Raw genomic sequence first — 20,895 nt, forward strand, 5'->3', positions numbered from 1 at the left:
TCAATCAAAGAAGAGGGGGTGGATATAGAGGGAAAATAAGCAGGTAAGAAGGATTATATAAATGAATGGCCGCCGTGAAAGGCCGGGCTGCGGGACTTAGATTGAACAGTCATTCTCTGCTGACAGTTCCTTTAAAGGGACCCCAAAGTAACATCATCAGAGTAAAGTCCCTGTAATGATACCAATGATGTTGCGAGACTTGGACTATCCAACTTCGCATGCACCTTCTCTGTCAATGGTTAGTCTGTCTCTTGCAACGTCATAAACTGTGTCTCTTTCTGGAAAAAAAATAGAGTTGGAATGACATAGGCTCCAGATCTGGAAGCAGTTCTTCAGTAGTTTTTCAGCTCTTCAGCCTCTTCAGCTGATTTCTCAGTAACGGAGGAACGGACTGGCCATGCGGAGGTTTTGCTGTAGTTGGAGGGTGAAATCGGATTCCTTTTAAGTTTCCACACCTAAGGATCGGATCTTGTGTCGGCTACCATCCAGAGATGGAACTGATCCGGCAGGATATTAACCCTTCTGTTCTCAGTCATGCAGAAATCCTACAATCAGTTTCAAGATCAGAGAAAATGATGCAGACTAACAATCAATGAGGACAATTATATTGTTTAATTTAAACATTCATTCCTAGGTTTAGTGTTTCTTTAAGGCTTTAAGCTGATAAAAAAAAAATGGTAACAAAAATGTGTTAAATGTCTCGCATTATCCTGAGAGGCTCATGTGCTTTTATGGATTAGTGAATTAAACTATACTGAACAACACAATCCATTACATAATGACAGACGAGCATCTTTATGTTTGTACTTTTCAGATTTTAGGATAATCGTGCATCTGGAAAAAAAAACACACCTCTTTGAATAGTAAATGTATAGCCCTTATAACACTGAATACAGATAATGTGTCCTCCAAATATAAAGCCACACCGTAGGGTGGCAGATACATCTATGTCTACTCTATCAAGCATGATAATGATACTTCAGTCCCTGCAGAAAGAATTCAGAAAGCTCGAATATTCCTATAAAGTCACTGACAATATAAACACAACTCTGTATCTTGCCAGAAAAATAAGGATTAGCTTAAATATACCTATACACTGCCATTTGCATCTACAAAACTAAAGTTAATGGAGATCTGTACAAAAGACCTTAACAATTTGTTAATGTGACAACAATCCAAACTAGTAACCACATTGCATTTTGCATTTTTATTATAAAGATCTGTAGTGGTATATTATACCTTTTATCACATTAGTTTATTATTTCATTTTAGCACTGAATAGGGAAAGCTATCAGCCCCTCGTGCTGCCCAAACCTCAGGCGGCATCAAATTCAGAGCGGCTGCGGCATGAAAGAAATATTCATCTAATAATGTCCATAGTTAAGGTGTAATGACACTTCACATCCACATATATAACCAAATTCAGACTTGCATCCCCTTTAGCCGAAAGAAGAGAACCATATGATAAATTAAAACAGTAAATCTTTATTTAATTAGCTTAAAAGAATAAAATGAAAAAAAAAATGCAACATGTGACATATCACAGAGTGCCCAGTAGGGGGACCTCAATCTAATCCTATCCAAAAATTATAGTATACTAGTGTATATTACATTATTAAATGGGTAACATTACGGTAAGTTGAAGAGAAACAAGGTCAAGTGACCACCTATTTAGTGTGCGGAAAAACACAAAATCAGGTAAACAGCACTGCAGATTACCTGCGGATTTGCCACGGATTTACCATGGTTTTTTTTGCGGTTTTTGAGCGGATTCCACCTACGGTTTTACACCTGTGGATTCCTATTGAGGAGCAGGTGTAAACTGCTGCGGAATCCGCACAAAGAATTGACATGCTGCGGAAAAAACAATGCAGCGTTTCCGCGCGTTTTTTTTTGCAGCATGTGCACTGCGGATTTTGTTTTCCATACATTAACATGGTACTGTACAACGCATGGGAAAATCCGCAGCAAAATCCGCAACGTGTGCACATAGCCTAATGCTTAGCAGTCATGCTTGTAAATAGCGATATCACATAGCCAATATTTATACAAAGAAGGAGGAATTAAATCCCAAGGTTGTATATACTGACATCAGTCTTTATGAGAAATGGAGAGACTAAAGACTAAATAATCCAATGTATAATACAATATAAGCAAGATTGGGCAGCAGGGTAAAGTCTGTATCAATTATAAACACCTACAGTCCTAGATTAATATACTTCCTTTATGGCAATACTGTCAGTATATAAACAAATAATGAGTCAACAGATATAAAGAACCTCATTACCTGTGTGCCGTAACAATGCAAGTAATGCTGAGCTGAAGATAAGGATAGGTTCAGCGTCCCCCCTCACCCCGACGCACGTTTCGCCATTAGCTTCTTACGGAATTCAAATTAAATTTAAAAAATATTTAAAGCTGATATACCGTGACATAAAGTTATATCATGCAGATGTTTAATGGGTTTAGTTTGCATGACATAACTTTATGGCACTGATTATAGTAATTGTCCTTATCAACATTACTGGATTATGTTTCTATTTACACACTACCATTTATTACATTCTTTTGTTACATATGGGTAATATAGTAGTGTTTTCTGTCTCGTATAACTATGTTACCACTCTCTGGTATTATGTCCCGATGTATGAACTCACGTAGATGATCATACAGCTTATTTTCTACTCGTTCTTATTAGTTATATAACCACGGCACTTCAGACAGTGCACATGCACTTTTCTAAAGAGCGCCACTTATTTCTGGGGGCGCTTTGTCTCTGGTCCTCATGGTTCCAACATGCGTTCCAATGAGCGCTGTCCCGGAAGAGTTTACATATGGGGAGTGACAAACACTGCATGCACCGGTTATGTCCTGAAGGCTGATTGGCCTCTTACCTCCACTATTATTGTTATACCCCTTTCCATTGGTTTAAGTTCATTCAAAAGGGCTGCCATCCCCTACCCAGACACACCCATGGAAGAAGCTAATGGCAAAACGTGCGTCGGGGTGAGGTGAGACGCTCTGTCTATCCTTATCTTCAACTCAGCGTTACTGCCCTTACTACTGCACATATGTAATGTGGTTCTTTATATCTATTACCTCATTATTTGTTTATATACTGACAGTATTGCCATGAAGTATACTAATCTAGAACTATAGGTGTTTATAATTGATACAGACTTTACCCTGCTGCCCAATCTTGCTTATATTTTATTATACATTGGATTATATGGTCTTTAGTCTCTCCATTTCTCATATAGACTGATGTCAGTATATACAACCTTGGGATTTAATTCCTCCTTCTTTGTATAAATATTGGCAGTATGATATCGCTATTTACAAGCATGACTACTAAGCTATAATATGAGCATTATACTAAATGGGTGGTCACTAGACCTTGATAGTTTAGATATGTTTCTCTTGAACTTACTTTTACCTATTTAATAATATAATATACACTAGTATACTATAATTGTTGGGTAGGATTAGATTGGGGTCCCCCTCACTGGGCACTCTGTGATATGTCACATGTTGTATTTTTTAATGGCATTATTTTAAGCTAATTAAATAAAGATTTACTATTTTAATTTATTGTATGGTTCTCTTCTTTCGGCGAAATGGGAGAAAAGTCCAAATTTGGATATATGTATTAAAGAAATATGTTTTACTCTGAAATGTTGCAGCTTTTCAGATAAAAAAGAAAGAAGAGGACAATCTGATTGTCCGCATCCTCCTGCGTCTCCTTCCCAGCTCAGCTTGACTGACAGGTCTTTCCCTATTTGGGTAAAGGATGAAATCTGTCAATTAGGGCATGGAGAAGCCAGAGGTAGCCACCCTGCAGACTCCTCTTCCAATGCCTGGACACCTCTCTCTATATCTATCTCTCCTGTCAAGTTGTTTCTCAGAAATACTACATAACTTTCTATAACGAGAGAGCCGGTCTCGTACTGCTGTGGTTCAGGTAGCATTAGCCAACTGACAGGTTCCTATGAAAGCCTAAGGGTAAATTCACATGTAGCAGATATGCTGTAGATTTTCACGCAGATTTTAAAATTCACACTGCATGTCACTGTCTACGCAGAAAGTGTTCGCAATGTGAAGATGAGATTTGGTAAAATTTCATCTGTTTAGCTACAACTGTATTGCATTGTTGATTATCGCACCCAAAGTGGCACAGAAAATCCACAGAAAATATGCAACGTGTGCATTTAGCCTAAGGACTAGTGATGAGCAAATATACTCATTACTCGAGATTTCTCGAGCACGCTCGGGTGCCCTCCGAGTATTTTTTAGTGCTCGGAGATTTAGTTTTTATTGCCGCAGCTGAAGTACATGTGGGGGTTGCCTGGTTGCTAGGGAATCCCCACATGTACTTATGCTGGCTAACGGATGTAAATCATTCAGCTGCAGCAATAAAAACTAAATTTCCGAGCACTAAAAATACTCGGAGGACCCCCGAGCGTGCTCGGGAAATCTCGAGTAACGAGTATATTTGCTCATCACTACTAAGGACGTATCCACTCTGGTCAGATATCTTCACTGAAGATTTCACCCTCTGTGTTGCAAAGGCTCAAACGCACAGTAAAAATTGGCAACAGACAGGCTGCAAATGTCAAATCCACGGCGCCGTTCAATTTCCACTGCAGATTTTCTCTGCAGCTTGTGTCATATAAAAACTCATCCACACAGCTGGTTCTATAATATACAACAAATTTAACCATGTGAACAGACCCTAATTCTACTCAAACCTAATAATTTGGGTATGACTGATGCTAGGTCCACTATCCCACTTCATCCACTTATAGTAGTCCAGGAGGCGGAAATAGAGGGAGCCACTTTGCAAAGTCCCCAAACTGATCAGCAGGTGATATTCAGGATGGGTAACTCTGGTCACACCTAAATGTTCAGGTATTGAGTGGAGCTAGACAGGGGTTACATAAAAAGTTTTCATAAAGTGTCTTTCCGATTGTTAACTATTGAGTGACAGCTGTAGTCCACGGAGCCCGCCACGTTACCTGCAGCTAAGAGTTTTCCATTGTACTATAGATTGAAATGAAAATATCGTCCTGTAGAAAGTGATCATGTAGCCCCAGCTTTAGGCCTCACTCAGAGGTTCGTACGTGAAAAAATAGACCAATTCGCATCAGTGTTTTGGAACAGATTTCCATTAGTGTTTGGTTGGTATGATTATGATTCACGATTAGGTTCAAAATCTGACATGTAAGTATTCTATGTCGGAAAAATGGGTATAGAACATATAAGTGAATAACGGACGTCTAAATGAGGCCTTAGGGTGCTGGATTAATAAGTAAATGAATTCATAATTCCTATTGGACACGTGTAAGAAGCCTTCCTGAGTCTCTGATTACGCCCCTAAATGCAGCCCTGAACAAATATTGAAGATCAGCAGTAAATCCCGGAAGGAAAACATCACTTGTTCTTCCTTTCTCTATGATGTATAAGTAGCAATTGCTGGCATTAAAATAAATCATAATGAAATAGTCTTTAGTTCTTGTCCAATGTACTCTTCTTTGATAATTGGTCAAGAATAACAAAGCATTTGAAATGCAAACTGGCAGTCCAAAGTAAGGATAGGCTGGTGAAGATGTCAATAGTCAGCAGTCAAAGAGAATGTTGGTGCTAGGGATAAAATCGTAGTAAAAAGTTAACTTTCATTGTCCGTATTTCCCTTTGGTTTGATGTCCATGCCATCATCTGGTCAACCGCGAGAAAGTCTTTGTAGTACTGCTCCATCCAGTCTTCAGAATAGTGCTTTCCTTTATTCTGGGTTACACCACCAGTAAATGGTTCACAGTGCAGGTAGGTTGGGAGGTCACTAATCGTCCAGACTTCCATTATTTGCTGATGTCAGAAGAGCACCTGAGACTCTTGCACTTTAACTCATCTAATGATTTCCAATACTTGTAGTTTTCTGCCAAGTGTTGTATGAGGTTCGGCAATTGTGCGAAAGCTGAAATAAACATGACAATTATTAGGGATTCTCGTAGATGGATGAGATGTGATCAATGCCTACAATTATATGTTCTACAGTTTGAATACTACAGAGTAGAGTTTATGCTAATCGATTCACAGAACCCGATGCATTGGCTATCTCAATAATCTAGGGCCATTGGATGGAAGCCCTGAGATATGTCTCTTACCTGGCAACATCTCCAGCTTTTGATTGATTGATTTGGCATCATGCCAATCAAGCTAAGTAAAAGAATGCGGCTTTCCAGGCATTTGTCACAAATTATTGACATGGCCATTGGACAGGGTCCTGCAAATCAATTTGTACCAACTGTACTATAGAGTTGTCCATAGCTACAGAACAAAATCGGGCATTATTAATCAAGGCTGGAAAATGTACATCACTAAAGTGAATAGAACTTTATTTAAAGAGTTGTGTCTTAACCAGCTCAGAGCTATCCGGTTTCCTCACTTCCTGGTCTCTGGCAGGGCGGGATCTCTTCTTTGAGTTAAAGTTCTGGTAAGAAGCAGAACTATACTACACTGCTCAAAAATAAAGGGAACACTTAACACAAAGTAATCACACTTCTATGAAATCAACAAGTCCAGTTATGAAGGAACACTGATTGTGAATCAATTTCTCCTGCTATTGTGCAAATGAAACAGACAACAGGTAGAAATGACCGGCAATCAGCAAGACAACCCACTATAAAGGAGTGGTTCTGCAGGTGGTGACCACAGACCATTTCTCTGTTCTCATCCTTTTTGACTGTTTTGGTCACTTTTGTATTTTGTCATTGCTCTCTTCTCTAGAAGTACAGTAGTATAAGGCAGTGTCTACAACCCACAGAAGTTGCACAGGTATTGCAACAAGTGTAGCCATTTACAAGTAGGTCAAAACGCCGATACACGTGGGTCTATTGTCGGTCCCCCTCTCATGCCCTCGCTTCTCATTATGGATTTTTTTTCTGGCTCCCTACTGGTAAACGGCTACACTTGCTGGGGCCCCCCATATCCTCTTATTGGGTTGTTATTCCAACTCTTTATGTATCACTAAACAGGTATGGGCAGTTTTCAGAACTGTATTGTTTCCCTTGAGCTACAAGCTTAGTGCTGTTTCACCTTGCATCACATTTTGTGCTAATTTCAGCACTTTGTCAGTCATCCTCATCTAGTCATATATACAGGTTCATTATCTCATCCTGTGTATGAGAGGGATTTGTGGCCGCAGATATTTACCTTTAGGGTGTAGGGACCTTTTCAGGAGCTGAAGTACAATACTGTTTACCCATTACACTTGCAATAGACACCTGGATTGTCAGTTTACTATTCAGGTTGAATTCATATATACTGTATGGTTTGGGGTTATGCATTATTTGTATTGAGACTACTTATGCGTATTATGGGTTTGAGTTTTGGGACCCACATGGTTTTACTTATGTTTTATGTTTGTAATTGTGTGCTAATAAAGTTTTTTCTGATATTATTTAACTTGTAGTGTGCATATCCTACAGTAGTGCTTTATCTCTTGTTTATACAATACTTATCTACTACTGGATATAGCACCTACAGTGCCTTGCGAAAGTATTCAGCCCCTGGATCTTTTCAACCTTTTCCCACATATCATGCTTCAAACATAAAGATACCAAATGTAATTTTTTTGTGAAGAATTAACAACAAGTGGAACACAATTGTGAAGTTGAGCGAAATGTATTGGTTATTTTACATTTTTGTGGAAATTCAAAAACTGAAAAGTGGGGTGTGCAATATTATTCGTCCCCTTTACTTTCAGTGCAGCAAACCCACTCCAGAAGTTCATTGTGGATTTCTGAATAATCCAATGTTGTCCTAAATGCCTAATGGTGATAAATATAATCCACCTGTGTGTAATCACGTCTCCATATAAACGCACCTGCTCTGTAATAGTCTCAGGGTTCTGTTTGAAGCACAGAGAGCATCATAAAGACCAAGGAACACAACATGCAGGTCCGTGATACTGTTGTGGAGAAGTTTAAAGCCGGATTTGGATACAAAATGATTTCCAAAACTTTAAACATCCCAAGGAGCACTGTGCAAGCGATCATATTGAAATGGAAGGAGTATCATACCACTGCAAATCTACCAAGACCCGGCCGTCCCTCTAAACTTTCATCTCAAACAAGAAGAAGACTGATCAGAGATGCAGCCAAGAGGCCCATGATCACTCTGGATGAACTGCAGAGATCTACAGCTGAGGTGTGACAGTCTGTCCATAGGACAACAATCAGTTGTACACTGCACAAATCTGGCCTTTATGGGAGAGTGGCAAGAAGAAAGCCATTTCTCAAAGATATCCATAAAAAGTGTTGTTTAAAGTTTGCAACAGGCCACCTGGGATTCAGACCAAACATGTGGAAGAAGGTGCTCTCGTCAGATGAAACCAAAATCTAACTTTTTGGCAACAATGCCAAACGATGTTTGGCGTAAAGGCAACAAAGCTCATCACCCTGAACACACCATCCCCACTGTCAAACATGGTGGTGGCAGCATCATGGTTTGGGCCTGCTTTTCTTCAGCAGGGACAAGGAAGATGGTTAAAATTGATGGGAAGATGGATGGAGCCCAATACAGGACAATTCTTAAAGAAAACCTGTTTGAGTCTGCAAAATAGCTGAGACTGGGACGGAGATTTGTCTTCCAACAAGACAGTGATCCCAAACATAAAGCAAAATCAACAATGGAATGGTTCACAAATAAACGTATCCAGGTGTAAGAATGGCCAAGTGAAAGTTCAGACCTCAATCCAATCGAGAATCTGTGGAAAGAGCTGAAAACTGCTGTTCACAAACGATCTCCATCAAACCTCACTGAGTTCGAGCTGTTTGCCAAGGAAGAATGGGCAAGAATTTCAGTGCCTCGATGTACAAAACTGATAGATACCTACCCCAAGCGACTTGCAGTTGTAATTGCAGCAAAAGGTGGCACAACAAAGTATTAAGTATTAGGGGCCAAATAATATTGCATGCCCCACTTTTCAGTTTTTGAATTTCCACAAAAATTTAAAATAACCAATAAATTCCGTTCAGCTTCACAATTGTGTTCCACTTGTTGTTGATTCTTCACCAAAAATTTACATTTGGTATCTTTACAGTATGTTTGAAGCATGATATGTGGGAAAAGGTTGAAAAGTTCCAGGGGGCCGAATACTTTCGCAAGGCACTGTATATGATTATATGATACATTTTGTTATGGTAGTGTGCCTTGTTTTCTAAATTAATACCATAAGACAGGCCAGTACACCAGGAGATGTGGAGGGGGCTGTAGGAGGGCAGCAATCCAGCAGTAGGACTGCTACCTCTTCCTTTGTGCAAGGAGTAACAGGAAGAGCAGCGCCAGTGCCCTGCAAAATGACCTCCAGTAGGCCACTAACATCCATGTGTCTGCTCAAACTGTTAGAAACAGACTCAATGAGGGTGGTATGAGGGCCCAATGAACACAAGTGGGTGTTGGGTTTACAGCCTAATACCTTGCAAGGCGATTGGCATTTGCCAGAGAATACCAAGATTGGCAGATTCGACATTGGCACCCTGTGCTCTTCCGGATAAGAGCAGTTTCACATTGAGCACAAGTGACAGAGTCTGGAGATGCCGTGGAGAATGTTCTGCTGCCTGCAACATCCTCCAGCATAACCGATTTGGCAGTGGGTCAGTAATGGTGTGAGGAGGAATTTGTTTGGAGGGCCGCACAACCCTTCATGTGCTAGCCAGAGATACCCTGACTGCCATTAAGTACCGGGATGAGATCATCGGACCCATTGTGAGACCATATGCAGGTGCACTGGGCCCTGGGCTCCTTCTGATGCATGACGATGTTAGGCCTCATGTGGCTGAAGTGTGTCAGCAGTTCCTGTATGATGAAGGCATTGATGTTGTGGACTGGCCCGCCCGTTCCCCAGACCCGAATCTAATCGAGCACATCTGGGACATCATGTCTCATTCAATCACCAACGCCATGTTGCACAACAGACTGATCAGGAGGTGACTGATGTTTTAATCCAGGTCTGGGAAGAGATCCCTCAGGAGAACATCCATCGCCTCATCAGGTCTATGCCCAGGCATTGTAGGGAGGTCATACAGGCAGGTGGAGGCCACACACCACTGAGTATCATTTCCTTGCCTTGAGGCATTTCCACTGAATTTGGATCAGACTGAAACTTGATTTTCGCTATGATTTTGAGTATTATTCCAAATCCAGACCTCAATGGGATATTAATTTTGATTTACATTGATATGTTTTTATTATTGTTCTCAACACAATTCAATACTAGTAATGAGAGATTGTGCTCATTACTCGAGTTTTCTGAGCATGCTCGGGTGTTCTCCCAGTATATTGGGCATGTTTGGAGATTATGTTTGAGTCGCCACAGGTGCATGATTTGCAGCTTCTAGACAGTCTGAATACATGTGGGGATTTCCTAACAAACAAGCAATCACCTCATGTATTCAGGCTGTCTACGAGCCACAAATCATGCACCTGCAAGGACTCAAACATAATCTCCGAGCACACCCAAAATACTCGGAGAACACCCGAGCATGCTCAGAAAACCCGAGTAATGAGCACACTCACTCATTAGTATTCATTATGTAATGAATAAAGATTTTCAACTGGAACATTTCATTCACTGATATCTGGGATGTGGGATTTTAGTGTTCCCTTTATTTTTTAGAGCAGTGTAGTAGAAGAACTATGAAGCTCAGCACAAGTGCTACTGTAATATATTCAGCAGTCAGTAGTTTGTTCTGGAGTCTACACTGTTATCACTGCATTTACATATAGAGATAACTGACCATTGGAACAAGTACAAAGCTCCAGACAGTGAGAGTTGTAATTATGAAACCTTCTTTAAAAGCAGTCAATGGTGGGGGCTGGTGATTTCACAAGATTTATAACAAATGCTTGTCAAGAGGTCAAAGAGAAGGAAGAAAGGTAAACCGCTAACTGCTGCATAGAAATTAATAGGCTGGAGAGAGGTGGCGGATATGTTAAGAATTAACTTCTCTCCTGGAATATAGCTACTGCACCCTGTGCCAGAGTGTGGGCAGGCACTAGTGGCTGAGCTTCATGGAAACTAGCTGTACACTATGAAAGATAAAAGCTCTCATTGCAGGAAAATGACAGCAGATGGAAAAAGCAAGTCATTTGCAGAGTTGCTTATTTTCATGCTGTCTAAATAATTAAAGCAATATAATAACATGATCACACCCCTTTAAAGGGAAACTGACAGCTGACTCATACTGTTTGAACTACAGTTCCATTGTTTTGCTCTGTGACCGGAACACAAAAGCAAAATTGACTGTGTCCAGCATATAATAGATCTGATGTTCAAACAGCGATTGACGGACCCAATATATAATGGGTCTGTTGAATTCCAGTAATGGTGTCAGTCATTTTACCTTCCAAAATACTACAGCCTGCTATTTTTCCCCCAATATTTATGACATATTCAAAATTGAGCCTCAGTCAAAAAAAACGATGCAAAACACAAATAAAACTTTTACTAAGTACAGTCGATCTCTGATCTTACCATCCCATGCATCAAACATGTCTGTGATAAAATAGTCTATGAATGATATCTGAGATTTTGGTATGCTACAGGTGTTCCGGTCAAATACTGGCATAACTACTGGCAAGCCTTGTCTCTTCTCTTCATCAGTCTGTAAGAAAAGAGAGGAATGGAGTTGATTATAATTGACGTACACAGTAATCTAGTGGTTAAACTTTAAGCAGCAGTGAAATTGTACAGTCAGCCTCTCACAAGTGCTCTACCAATTCCTAAATTTCATTTGCAACAAATTGGACATTTACTTATGACCAGAGTTTCTCGATCCATCTTAATAAATTTGTCACATTTTGCTCCAGAGCTCTTTTCATTAAGTGGAATATATTTCTTAATATTTTGTGACATCTTTGACCAGTCTGTGCATTAAAAAAAAGCAAATCTACTGTATTCCAGCTACAGGTTGGCGCACATTTGCGCTTTAATTTCTGGTATAATTTGTAGATTTTTGGGTCTGTGAGAAGCCTCGTTCCCACCTGTGAAGCTCCATCTGCTTAAAAAAGGCGAGTGTGCCATGAAAAAATAAAAAATTAGCAACTTTTGTTCAACACTAATATATACGGGTAATCAATTCTCCCTGCCCAATAGGGTGCGCGTACAAAGGCACAGCGTCTGAATAGCAGTGCATGGAGCTTGTATACTGTGTAGCCACACAGCCTCTGTGCTCTGCTATACAGGCTGCAGAGAGCTGATATCCAGCGGTATTCTGCTCTAGAAGCAATACCAATTTTTTGTATGCAATCAGAGACATTCGGAAAGTTCTGAAGCCTCTGTCACTCCAGATCTGTTCCCCATCCAGCGCTGCTCTTTGCAAAGGAGCTGTCAGTAAAGGAGGAGGAGGTGAAATGCTCACAGATTCCCTTTAACACTACTGTGTGCTGTAGCCCTAAACCGGAAAGCGCTTGGGTGGTCACTCACACAGCCGTAGATTCTCTCTTTATACTAATGACACTGATCAAGCTATGATCAGAGTTTGATCCGAGTGTCAGCATAGTGTGCTCATATTCTCTTGGATAAGAGAATCAGGGTACATTGTGAGGAGAAGATGGAGATCAAAACGCCTCCATCTTCTCCATTCTGTGAGTGCTTGGAAATTGGACTGCACTCAGATGTCATCCAAGCCTAGTATGATGTTTCCCACGAACTTATAGACTTCAATGGGTGAGTGGTATCCAACTTCAAAGTGAAATCGCAGTATGCTGTGATGTTTTTTCACTGACAGATTCTTCAGTTAAATAAAATCGGGCATCAGCAGTGCCCCATTGAATAAGATTGGTCCAATTGCTATCCAATAAAACATTGAATGTATACGCTGGTGTCAGCAAGCCCTTAGGATGGGTTCAAATGCCTTACTAAAAATCGGGCCTGTCAAGTCCGCAATTTGTGGATATCACTGGCATCATGTGCAACTCTGTGTCCTTGCCTGCGATTTCTGTGCACTACTCTGGTCCGTAAATCACACCAAAGTAGTGCATGCTGCACATTTATTCCATGCAGACCGTTGGTACATGTGGAAAATCATCTATGTGCATTGTCACATTGTGCTCTCCAAGTGCGGTCCAGGACAAGCGTATTATACGGACATGTGCTGTCCGAGTAAAGATCGGACCATACACTGACCAATGTAATTCAATAGGACTGCTAAGATGATAGTTTTTTCACATGGGCCAAATACATTAATCTTTTCCACGTGTCAGATTAGAATCACCTAGACAAGTTTCTGGGTGCACCAAACAAAAATTGGAACCCATACGGATCTATGGATTCATTGCCATTATTCACCAAGGAAACTGTATTTGATCATATACATTTTATAATATTGTATAAAAACAGATGCAAATGAATGTCTCCTGGATGTCACACAAAAAAAAAAATAGACGCACATGAATGACAATACGGGTGAAAATCATCCAGGTTTTCTGGATGAAACTCGAATAATTTTTTTATAGGCTCATTGGACCTCAGCCTTAACCCAAGATTTAAGATGTAGTTGTTCCAGTTCTTGAGTTTTGTCCTCAAAAAATGAGGTATTATACCTGAGAAAAATACTCCTCTGAGATCCTTCCAGCCCATTCAATGCACAAATCCAATGGACGACATGGGTTGGCCACATCTGCACATTTTATCATCATGCGTTTGATGAGTATACGATTTTCTGGTGAATTTTTGATGCTGGGGGAACATTCGCAGTCACTGCCCTCACTCTGCGGACAAACAATAAGAAACCTTAGCAAACATGCCAAAAAAATGCATAAATACATAGCAGAACGATTTGCCTGATGACCCAGGAGAATTTTGGTCTGCACATTCTGACAGCCATGATTTTGTTATTTTATAATTCGTTTTTACACCGGAGTAGCTGTATGAAGTACATATACAGTTGTGATGTTCCCCCTTCCTGATTTCCTATTCTTTTGCATAGTCGTTGACTCGTCACACTTAAATGTTTCAGATCACCAAACAAATTTGAATATTAGACAAAGATAACACAAGTAACCGCAAAATGTAGTTTTTCAATGAATGTTTTTATTATTAAGGGAAAAAGAAATCAAACCTAAAGGGCCCTGTGTGAAAAAGTGATTGCCCCTAAACCTAATAACTGGTTGGGCCACCATTAGCAGCAACAACTGCAGTCAAGCATTTGTGATAACTGCAATGAGTCTTTTACAACGCCCTGGAGGAATTTTGGCTGACTCATCTTTGCAGAACTGTTCTAATTCAGCCACATTGAAGAGTTTCCAAGCATGAACCACCTTTTTAAGGTCTTGCCACAACATCTCAAACAGATTATGGTCAGGACTTTGACTAGGCCACTCCAAAGTCTTAATTTAGTTTTTCTTAAGCCATTCAGAGATGGATTTGCTGGTGTGTTTTGGATCATCGTCCTACTGCATAACCCAAGTGCGCTTCAGCTTGCGGTCACAAACAGATGGCCGGACAGTTTTCTTCAAGATTTTTTGGTAGACAGCAGAATTCATGGTTCTATTTACCACAGTAATTTTTCCAGGTCTTGAAGCAGCAAAACATCTCCAGATGATCACACTAACATCACCATATTTTACTGTTGGTATCATGTTTCTTTTCTAAAATGATGTGTTACTTCAACACCAGATGTAATGGGACTTAAACTTTCCAAAATGTTAAACTTTTGTCTCGTCAGTCCACAGAGTATTTTCCCAAAAGCCTTGTGGATCATAAAGATGTTTTCTGGCAAAAAATGAGATGAGTCTTTATGTTCTTATTGCTCAGCAGTGCTTTTCTTCTTGGAACTCTGCCATGCAGGCCATTTTTGCCCAGTCTCTTTCTTATGGTGGAGTCATGAACACTGACCTTAACTGAGGCAAGTGAAGCCTGCAGTTCTTTGGATGTTGTTGTGGGGTCTTTTGTGACCTCTTGGATGAGTCGTCACTGCGCTCCTGGGGTAATTTTGGTCTGCCGTCAACAACTGGGAAGATTAAACACTGTTCTATGTTTTTGCCATTTGTGGATAATGGCCCTCACTGTGGTTTGCTGTAGTCCCAAAGCTTTAGAAATGTAACCTTTTCCAGACGTATAATAGATCTCAGTTACTTTGTTTCTCATTTGTTCCAGAATTTGTTTTGATCGCCACATGATGTTTAGCTTTGGACAGTCTTTTGATCTACTTCACTTGGTCAGGCAGGTCCAATTTAAGTGATTCTTAACAATCCTATCAAGACTGCGGTTATTCCGCTTGCTTTTGCACCTTTTTCTACTGCACTTTTTCCTTCCATTCAACTTTCCATTAATATGCTTGGATACAGCACTCTGAACAGCCAGCTTCTTTAGCAATGACTTATTGTGGCTTACCCTCCTTGCGGAGTGTGTCAATGACTGCCTTCTGGACATCTGTCAAGTCAGCAATCTTCTACATGATTGTGGAGCCTACTGAAACAGACTAAGGCACATTTTTAAACGCTTTGCAGATGTTTTTTTGTTAATTATTCTAATTTACTGAGATAATGACCTTTGGGTTTTCATTTGCTGTAAGCCATAATCATCAACATTAACAGAAATAAACATGTGAAATAGATCACTCTGTTTGTAATGACTCTATATAATATATGAGTTTCACCTTTAGTATTGAAGAACTGAAATAAATTAACTTTTTGATGATATTCTAATTTTGTGAGAAGCACCTGTATGTGAATATACATTTGGTACAACTTACCATACCTAAGGAACTGTTTTTTTAAAGGGCCCTATGCATTAGTCTAAAGTTGACTAAAATGGATGATTACAACTAAAGCGATAGATTATTGTTTTTGCCGATCAACGTCAATCATCGTTTTCGTTGAAATCTGCTGTGGTTAGAATTTTCATCCAATAGCTGCCAGTAAATGTACAACCCCAGAAAGATTGTTTGTCCTTCTCCGAGTGTCATTGAACATATACAACCAGCATGAACGACTATACGGCCTATAGTGTGTATGGCTGAGTCAGGTTGATGATCAATCACCAGGTAATCATGCATTTAACAGCTGTTCAATCATCCATCTAAGGCCGGCTTCACACTAGCGAGTTTTACGGACGTAAGAGAGGTGCAGAAAATACGGATTGCACACGGTACAATGCATCTCTATGACCAAGCTTCTACCTGCCGTATTTTACGGATCTGTATTATACGGCCTTCTACGGCCGTAGAAAATCGCAGCATGCTGCGTTTGTCACCGTAGTGCGCAAAAAATTCGCCAATGAAAGTCTATGGGTGCGAGAAATATACAGATTACACACGGACCAACAGTGTGACTTGCGTTAAATACGCCAGACATCTCCAGACATCGCCAGGTGCAAGGAATTGAGACAAGCCCTCAATCATGAAACTCAGACATGCTAATTAGCTCAAAAAGCCACACAGACATCCCGGAAGTCTGGTGCTCGCCTCCACAGAGTTCCAAGCAGCATGGCAAGCATCATCAATGTTGATATGCTCCTCATCCTGGTCCAGGAAAGGCCTGAAATATGGGACCAGCGTGATCCTAACTATTCTAACCGGGCCAGGAAAGAGGCAGCTTGGAGGGCAATTTGTGGGCTACTATTCCCTGATTATGCCCAACGGCCACGTGCGGAGCAGACAAGTCTATGTAAGTACACTCATGTATTCACAAGATTTAACTTTAAAAGATGCTTCCCCTACATGATTACTTAAGCAATCCTTTTTATCTTTATATGTCATTTATGGCCTTTTTTGGTATTTTATAAAGCTGAGGAACATGCCAAAGTGTTTCTGGACATAGTTCATCTTGATCTTGCCCTGCTAAATATTTTCTTGGCCTCATACCCCGTCCAGACGGTTGTTGTCCCTTGTCTTATTTTTACATAATTTCGATCATTAGTCTCATTATAGCACAAGTCATTTTCCTTTCCTATCCTAGCATATCTTACCTAATGTATGTTTGCAAGAACAGGGTTCTCTCCCCTCTCTACCAGTCTGTTACTGTCAAGTTATTAACTGTGGGCGATATATTGACCTCTGCATGTAACCCCTTTATCATCTGCCTCACCATGGAAATTATTGTGCTCTAGCAACTTTTTGCTTAAAAATTACAAATATGTCTGACAACTGGAATAAGCTATGTTCAGAATGATATAGAACATTATTTCTGCCCTTGTAATTGCAGTGGATGATGTTATGACACGATGGCGCAGCATCCGGGACCAATACCGGCGGGAAAGACAGCAGCGGGCTAGGAGTGGGTCAGCAGCCCCACTGAAGAAGAGGAAGTACATATATTATGACCGTCTTTCCTTTTTGGATGCCAGTATGGATCTTAGGCAGTAAGTAAAAACCACTCTACACATTTGTAATGAAAATAAATCATAGTCTTTTTTGTGGATTAGGGTTATGACATTGCAAATTCCATGTAAGGATGTGTCAATATAGTGCAAACAATAATGTAAACAAGCATAAATTCAAAAAGGGTCCTGGAGGAGAGAGGACCCTGCCTGCAAAGCATCCCAAGCTTCAACAAGGGATGGGTGAGAATGTAGTATGCGAGTTTAGAGATGTTCAGGCAGTGTTTTGTGGGATGGGTTGTTACTGCATGTTATCTGATTGTTTGAAGAGGTGGGTCTTCCTGATTTTGGTCTAGCTTGAAATGGTATGCCACATTATGATGTGTCGTGATAGTGTTTGGTACATTTGTGGGGCTCTACAAGACAAATCTTGTATATTCTTGTGTGAATATGAGATAATAGGGGAGTAGAGAAGGAGATGTTGTGCTGATCTGAGGTTGTGTTTTTTTTGTGTTAATATTGCACACAGATGTGTAATTAAACAATGTCAAAAGAATAATTTCCTTTTATTGTTTTCTTAACAGAACACAGTCAAACCTCACAGAGAGGGAAACCGGATCAGAATCAGACCCTATCATTGATCCTGTAAGTGTGGAGGAAGAGGTTGCAGGACCATCTTTGGCTGCATCAGCATCCATCATTGAGGACCCATCAGCATCATCATCACTGCAGGCAGCAGCAAGTGAGGAAGATGCTGCACCACCACCCTCAGCAGCACATGATGTGGAAAGGCTTGTGGAACATGGCCACAGCAGCAGCCCTACAGGCCCACTGGTGTCATCCCCACAGGCAGCTGGGCCTTTACGGAAATCCCGGCGAAGGAGAGAGCTTGAAGCCAGAAGAAGTGATGCTGATGCTGGGGTCCTCAACTATTTGGCCAGGGCAGCCACAGATGATGGCGAGGAGACCTTTGCCCGCAGCCTTGCCCGATACCTTAGACCCCTTCCCCGTGAGGTGAGGCTACGTGTGAGAGGGTGTATACAAATCCTGATTGATTTAAGCACCCCTCCAAATAACCCCTATGAGGTTTTTGAATACCTGGAGCGAAGGCAGCTTGGCCAAACCATCCTCTTGCCCCTTCAATTCCCTCAACAGGAGCCAAATCAATCAGGATTTGCTGCACCTACTCCACGTATGCCTCCACTTCAACCCCTCCCATCCCAAAATCTACAAAGGCCATTAGACTACCAAATGGCAGGCTTCAACCCCCAATCCCAATATGGCCACTTCTCCAGACCCAGTGATGTTGGCTGGTCCCAACCTGGGTTTGGACAACATGGCCATTTTGGGTTGGGGTATGATGCAAGGCAATCTGTACCTCAGCATGATGCACAGAGCCAAATGGCTTATGGTCAACACACATCTGGCCAATATGGACAAGGCCAGTATTCTGGGCCACAAGCCACTGCATCCTCACAGGATGAACTGCCATCGGCCCAACAAAGGCCCCCTGACCAGGACCCAGAGCTGGCAACATCTCCCCCACCAACTTACAGGGATCTGTAATTTTTTTTTGTTTTTTTGTTTTTGTTTTGGTAGCTGGCTACCATGTTAATTTTGTGTTTGCTAAACATTTCCACTTTGTTGTGGATCCTTGGTATAAAGCAACCCATAAAAAAGGCTTATAAAAACCATATGGCTAAAATATGGTGTAAAAAAAACAAAAAAAAGGGTTGCAAAGTTAGTAAAAAGTTTTCCAAAAAGCCAATTGATGTTTGTAGACTAATCATTTTTGCATCACACACATATTCAGAAAACAGAAACATATGGTCATTAAGGAAAAAAACACACACAGTACGTTTTCAGTGGATGATAATAGTATATTTCAAAAACATATCTTTAAAAAAAAACAATCACAACTGAGAAACAGCATAATTTTGCCAGGGAGTAGAACCCTGAGGAGAAACAAAATAATTGGTCAATACATCCCTAACTTTGATGCCAGAAAGGGGACGGCGCGGAGGAGGGCCATGTGGTGTTGGACTAATGACACTACGCAACATGTGTTCATCGTTACCATCTGAGAAGCAATCAGGTATGCGGGTATAGTTGTGCAAAATTACTGATGCTTTGATGTCTGTAGGACATGCCATTTGGCCACCAGAATACCAAAGGCGCACTCCACCAGTCTGCGCGCCCTAGAAAGGCGCAAATTAAATATCCTCCGACGGTGGTCCAGGTTGCGCCGGGGATAAGGCCTCATGACGTGTCTGGTGAGTTGGAAGGCCTCATCTCCAACCAAAAAAAAAAGGCAGTGCTTCTGCAGTGGAGCCTGGGAGTTGTTGTGGTGGTGGGAGGTCTAACTGGTTTTCACGTAGCCGCCGACCCATTATAAACGAATTGAAGACCCTAGAGTCTCCAGTTCGTCCATAGGCCCCAATGTCTACAATTATAAACCTGTAGTTACTGTCAACTACAGCTAACAGAACTACAGAGAAAAACTGCTTATAGTTGTAGAATTGGGAGCCAGAGTTCGGCGGCTTACGTACCCTAATATGTTTCCCATCCACCGCTCCAATGCAGTTTGGGAAGTCACAATTGACCTTGAACCCACGGGCTATTTTGAGCCAATCAGCCTGTTTGGGCTCAGGCATCACAAGGTCCTTAAGTCTATCCCATATTTGGCGACAGGTTAACCGCACAATGCCAGAAATGGTGGAGCAGCCAATCAAAAATTCAAGGTGGAGACCTGCAAAGGACAATCCAGTGGACAGAAATCTGTAAGTGAAACAAACACAAAAAATTAGGTAGGTTTCAAGAGTGCACACAAAACATGAATAAGCACAATCATATTTGCATTTGTGTGATACTAAATTAACACTGAAAAGGGAAAAATGTCCTTAAGGGGCTGAAATATAACAGTTACGTCACGTTGTCACATCTGCTTTGGCCTTAATGTACACATATTATGGGTAAAAATTTAAAAAAGAAGAAAATTTTTTAAAAAGGATCATCAACATACAGTATGTGAGGATGGAGAATACATACCGTAACGTGAGGAGAAGACGCTCCTCAGCAGAGATGGCTTTGCGCAGCCTTGTGTCCTGAAATGTTATTCCTGGGCGTAATATCTCCAACAATCTGTCAAATGTTTGGATAGACATGCGACAGTAGAGATAAAACTTGTCTGGATGTTCCTGCAGAGCTGTATATAGCCGATGAAAATGGCCCTTAGTGAGGCGTTTAGTCAGAAGAGGATGCACCCACATTCTTCTGCTCCTCCTTCGCGGATCCACAATCACAGGGTATGGGTGCCCAAACCGACGAGACAATAGCCAGTTAAACAAAACCCGCTGCGTTGGGGTGAACTGCAGGTGGTCAGACATGGTCCAAATGTTACAACAACACTCCAACAGTTGCAAAACCACAAAATGACCATATGGGAGTGAGACACCTGTTGTAGAGGCCTTAAATAGGGTTGATGAGGGTAATTTAAATCAATTTCAGCCGCCAAAACCGTTAAATGTCCATTTTGTCAGGTTGCGTGAAAAATACGCATTACGGTGGGCATACGG

At 41.0% G+C, this 20,895-nt stretch overlaps 1 protein-coding gene across 2 annotated transcripts in view; it reads right to left on the reverse strand.

Annotated features, from left to right (window-relative positions):
- Nucleotides 1–3,581: 3,581 nt before the first annotated feature.
- Nucleotides 3,582–20,895, reverse strand: part of PDE8B (phosphodiesterase 8B) — a 235,870-nt gene continuing 218,556 nt past the window's right edge. For both annotated transcript variants that reach the window (XM_069749992.1, XM_069749999.1), the window contains exons 20-22: nucleotides 13,603–13,770; nucleotides 11,534–11,663; nucleotides 3,582–5,971 (exon numbers count right to left, since the gene is read on the reverse strand). In XM_069749992.1, the coding sequence (XP_069606093.1) occupies nucleotides 5,856–5,971; nucleotides 11,534–11,663; nucleotides 13,603–13,770 (414 nt within the window). In that variant the 3' untranslated portion in view covers nucleotides 3,582–5,855. The remainder of the gene's footprint in view (nucleotides 5,972–11,533; nucleotides 11,664–13,602; nucleotides 13,771–20,895) is intronic.

This window comes from Ranitomeya imitator, chromosome 1 (assembly GCF_032444005.1).
Source record: "Ranitomeya imitator isolate aRanImi1 chromosome 1, aRanImi1.pri, whole genome shotgun sequence".
Lineage (NCBI taxonomy): Eukaryota > Metazoa > Chordata > Amphibia > Anura > Dendrobatidae > Ranitomeya > Ranitomeya imitator.